The following is a 4,966-nucleotide window of genomic DNA, read 5'->3' on the forward strand; positions in this document are numbered from 1 at the left end:
TTAATTTTATTTCAAGTGTAAACACAAATAAATAATTAATTTTTTTTAATTTTCTATGACAAATGCAAGAAATTGCTCGATATAATTATTTTAAATAAAAAAATAATCAGAGAATTAGTCAATAAAAAATAATTTTTTATTTTATTTTTTCTTCTATGTCTTAGAATGAATAAATTTTTATGTAAAAAATTTCAACAATTAGACCATTTATATCAATTAAGAGGTTACATTATTTCGGCCCTAAAAAACAGGCCATATTTGATTAGGATCGAAGAGAATCCAACAGCGACCCGACACGTGGCCGAACAATTTCTAACCACGTGGCAAGTAATGCAAATCACGTGCGTTCGCGAGTGGTAGCGTGATTTGCACGCAGATAGGGGACTCTTCTTTTCCCTCGACCATCGTTGGGTTCCCCTATTAGTAAACCAGAAGGGAAGACGGCGAACCAATCCTCCCAAGGGACGGCTGGCTACCTGCTCTGCGTAGTTGTACAATGTCTGGGGGCATAGCTCGTGGTCGTCTCGCCGAAGAGAGGAAGGCTTGGCGGAAGAATCATCCTCATGTTCGTACTCTGCACCAGAAAATTCAATTTTTTTTTCTCCTTTTTTTTTTCCTTCTTCTTCTTCTTCTTCTTCTTCTTCCAATCTGCATTTTTTCAGGAATGTTTCTTGGTGACCGTTGTTGTTTCTTGTTGTCATCCTAGGGTTTTGTCGCGAAACCGGAAACGCTGCCTGATGGTTCGGTGAATTTGATGGTGTGGCAGTGCACTATACCTGGCAAGGCCGGCGTAAGACTCTCTTCTTAAGTCTTTCTTTTCTTTACAAAGGCAGAACACACACGCTCTACTTTTCCGATCCTTGTTTCTGTTTCCTTTATGAGCTCGCTAGCCTAGTTTTCTTATTTTTCAATTCGCAAGAATGCGTATGTGATGGTTTATCTTTGTGTCTCTTCCGTGTTTTATATCCCCTCACAGTTGCGGATTAGTGTTTGTTAACTGCCTTGGCGCTGAACAGTGGTCTCGATAGTTGTGTATGGGACGTATTTACTGGATTTGTTTTCATGAGTAATTGTTTGCTTATACATAGTCGGCAGCGAAAGGATTTGATAGAATGGCTGGGAAATGAAGGATCCTTGAAGTAAATGATGGGCGTCACACCCCCCGAAAATAAGCAATAACCATTTAAAAAAAAGATAGAGAGTGATAAAAAATCGAAAAGAATGTTTTTGTATATTGACTCTCAATACTTCTGTTCTCTAGGCTTGTCTCTTCTATTCTACATTATTAAGAGGGCAATTTTTTTTTTCCTTTTGGAAAAAAAATTACTGCTCATGTGTTTTTTTTTTTTTTATCGAATCAGGTTACGCTGTTCATAAACTAAATTTGTGGAATAGCTCTGTCTTATGTTTTTGCTGAGGTTATCTAGTGGGTTGGTTGATTTAGCATGTCCTTGCTATCTCCTTGCTATCAACGTTAAATTAATCATTATTCTGCTCTACATATTGGCTGTGGGATCCAACGATTGGTGGGTTAAAGGTTTCATTTGCTGGCTAGGAGCAGTGTTCCAAGATGGCATCTTATTTTTATTTCTTTCTATTAAATGCTCAACTGATGTTATCAAGGTGCTTTGAAGTCATTTGGCTTACTGAACACTGTGAAATTGGTGCACACCCACCCTATCATATCATGGAGATATAGTTTCATATAATCTGAAACTCGGCAGTTAAAATTGGATAGATCTTCTGTATCCCATACGCTGTATCAGTTAGTATTTCCAACATGATTTTTAAAACCAAATGTCTTAATGGATCCAGGAGTTTGCCATTCTTTTTATACCAAATTGGTTTCACTGTTGTACATTTTAAGGACAGTTTTGTTTACTTGCCCTTGTTGCTTAGTACACAGTGCTTGCTGAGTCTGGGGCCTCTGCTCGTTGTTCATGTTCAGTCAGAGTTATTGGAAGGACTTGATGTTTTGGACTTCTTTTGTTAATTGAAGCAAATAAAGTTATCCTTCTTACTCCAAGTGGTAAATTCTTTTTAAAAATCTGGCAAGGTTGCCATGGCATTGAGTGGAGCATTCTGAAGGAATCATGGACTCCAAGCTGCATTTTTTGCAACTTGGTCTTTTATTCTGAGATGCCAAGTTTGTTGCCACTGGTTGCTGGGGTGGCTTTTATGAGTCAACTTTGGGGCATCTCACTCTCTCCAACACCTTGTTGTGAATGTTAAGCCCCCTTTAGCTTCTGTGACTTCTCTTTTTCTTAATAGTTTTTCTCACCATATAAAAAAAAATAAACTTTGGATCATCTCTTGTTCTACTCATGTTATATGCTCATCCATTGTCTTTTTTGGTTCTCTCTTTTTGGATACTTTATGTTTGGAATGCTTGTGATGTTCTCTTACTAGTTGGTTATTTCTTAAGCAAGAGTGGGTGCTGCGGTGTAAAGTGAATGAGAATTGTTTTGCATGTTTTATCAACAACCTCAAATCTGGCTATTTGTTTTTCTAATCAATGTCTGAGTGGCACAGATATTCAACATGTAGTCATCTTCTGTAGTTTTTTTCCTTGACTAGTGGGTGGCTGGTGGCTCTACTTTGCTCCTTTTAATAAAATAACTCTTGTTTCATCGTGCGGCAAAATGGTTGGGAGGTGCAAATATAATTCTGCTAGCTGCCTTACTTACCCTTTTTGGTTCAAACTTTTATTCCTAAAAGCTTTTTCAGTTCAGCTTTTGGTAAGCGATGTGGATCTCTTCCTATTTACAAGCTTCTGGAAATCACTTATTTTCAGGGGTTTTTGGGGGAATAAAAGATGTGATGTTTGAGAAAGAAATTGCAGCTGGTGTGAGTGTCTTTTTCCTGGTGTTTGCCTACCATTGATTGTTTTATTTTATCCATTTGCATATCTGCATTGCTTTGTAGGATTCCGATCTACCTTAATATAGCCCAAGAGAGTTAGATATCCAAATTATGTGAAATGCATCTCATTATAATGGGACCAATTGTATCTTTGGTCAATAGCTGGAGCTATTCCCTGAAAAATAAAAAGCGAGAAGAAAAATGAAAACATTCATGGAATTGTGTATCTGAAGCTATGAATGCAAGCTTGATCTTTTTATAAAAATTGTCGCAAAATGCTGTAGTTCACATCCTACGTAAGGGTGGAGAACGTCATTGTAGGTCCGTGGTCTCGATTGTCCTCCTGTGTTTAAAGTAGGTTGTAGGTTTCGGAAGTCAAGACTGGATTGTGTATTTAGTGTCAGAGGTGGCTATCTTTTCAAAAAGGAAACAATTTAGTTGCTTTATTTTGCTGCAGACTGACTGGGAAGGTGGCTATTTTCCAATTACACTGCACTTTAGTGAAGACTATCCGAGTAAACCTCCAAAGTGCAAGTTTCCTCAAGGTTTTTTCCACCCTAATGTCTACCCTTCTGGAACTGTATGCCTGTCAATCCTTAATGAGGATAGTGTAAGTAAACTGATTACTACCACAGCTTAAAGGTGTAAAAGATCAAAGCTATCGATTCATTTCTTATTGTGTGCTTGCAGGGATGGAGACCGGCTATTACAGTAAAACAGATTCTTGTCGGGATACAGGATTTGCTAGACCAGCCAAACCCTGGTGATCCTGCACAGACTGATGGATACCACCTGTTCATCCAGGTTTTGACTTGCTCTCTGTTCTATTCTGCTTCTAAAACATGTTGGTTGTTTTTATTCTAATATAATTGAGTAATGAGCAGGAACCTGCTGAGTACAAGAAAAGGGTTCGTCAGCAAGCCAAACAGTATCCGCCTCAAATCTAGGTATAAGTGGGGAAAAACCACGACAAGTGTTGATTCGGACATTGATATTCTTGGATCATCATCAGTTGGTATATATTTAAAAAGTGTGGAATCGAATACATAGTTTAGCGTTTCAGTAGCCAACTCTCCTTGGCATGAGACAACTGACCCACCATAACATCGTGATTGATTGGTGACCATCTGTTTTTTGAGACTTGCTGGGTTTTCTACTTCTCAGTTGTGTCTTTTGTGATATATGTGCTTTTAGTTCTAACTCTGGTTTATTTTTCATTGGCTTAATGATTGTGGGTGTACTGTTCGGCAACATTTATCTAGAATATAACATCTCTTACTGATTCAAATCTGGAAAGTTTTGAGGTGAAAGATGAGTTGTTCTTGCTGGAAATTTTTATCTGTTTTCTCATAGATGATCAAAATGAAAACTTTTCACTGCTGGTAATTGAGGATGCAAGGGACCATGAACCATGGTCCATCTTCCTAAAATATGTTCCTATTATCTGTCTTCAAGCAGCTAAAGTTAGAACAGTTTGCAATTGTTGTAGCCATTGAAGCATGACTTGTTTGATTAGTATACCTCTATTTCATAAGTTATGGGTTTTGTTTATTTTCTCTAATATCTTGATATATTAAATACCTTTTTTTTTTTGCTCTTACTTATTTTCCACTGCAATTCGTTATATAATCTGCTCAAATTTGTACTGGATCCAGTAGCATGGAAATGGATCCAAAAGTTGATCTCATCTATATCATTTGGTCTCTTGATTCGAATCCTCATAAGCTCACACCTCTTAACCAATTTCTCTTAGAATCACTTCGCTCTCTACGATTGATTCCCTGTCAAATGACATGTTGATCTACTCTAATCGACTTATCTTAGCTTATTGTTATTTTCTATATTTTACAGCTAATATTATTTATACTACACATAATAATATATCTTATTAATTATATATGTTACAAATAAGTACAAGTATTATGAATATGATCTAAAAATACAATTTTTTGGCAGTTTTGAACCTTGAGAAGGACCAAAATAGGGAAGGGGTTCCCTTCATTTCATCCTACCAAGGGGCCCTTAGCCTTCCTCATGATATTGAGGTTCTTACTCAACTATCCAAGTTTTAAAAAGTAGACCAAGATAGCAAGCAAAAGCTGGA

The 4,966-nt window shown here is 37.1% G+C and overlaps 1 protein-coding gene across 1 annotated transcript; it reads left to right on the forward strand.

Annotated features, from left to right (window-relative positions):
* The first annotated feature begins 412 nt into the window (after nt 1-412).
* LOC137951781 (SUMO-conjugating enzyme SCE1) lies at nt 413-4,347 on the forward strand. The gene is made up of 5 exons (XM_068798691.1): nt 413-565; nt 707-790; nt 3,320-3,472; nt 3,553-3,666; nt 3,747-4,347. Exons 1-5 carry the CDS (start codon nt 497-499, stop codon nt 3,807-3,809), a joined length of 483 nt encoding a protein of 160 aa, XP_068654792.1. The 5' UTR covers nt 413-496; the 3' UTR covers nt 3,810-4,347.
* The last annotated feature ends 619 nt before the right edge of the window (nt 4,348-4,966 follow it).

The sequence above is a fragment of the Aristolochia californica genome, unplaced genomic scaffold, assembly GCF_029961685.1.
Source record: "Aristolochia californica isolate CCGP_79_NKW_82.1479 unplaced genomic scaffold, dmAriCali1.0.hap1 SCAF_15, whole genome shotgun sequence".
In the NCBI taxonomy this organism is placed as follows: domain Eukaryota; kingdom Viridiplantae; phylum Streptophyta; class Magnoliopsida; order Piperales; family Aristolochiaceae; genus Aristolochia; species Aristolochia californica.

Coding starts and splice junctions, on each gene's coding strand:
- LOC137951781 (XM_068798691.1), top strand. CDS start 497: ATGTCTGGGGGCATAGCTCGTGGTCGTCTCGCCGAAGAGAGGAAGGCT. Junction 566..706: donor GGCGGAAGAATCATCCTCAT/GTTCGTACTCTG, acceptor TTGTCATCCTAG/GGTTTTGTCGCGAAACCGGA. Junction 3,667..3,746: donor GATACCACCTGTTCATCCAG/GTTTTGACTTGC, acceptor AGTAATGAGCAG/GAACCTGCTGAGTACAAGAA.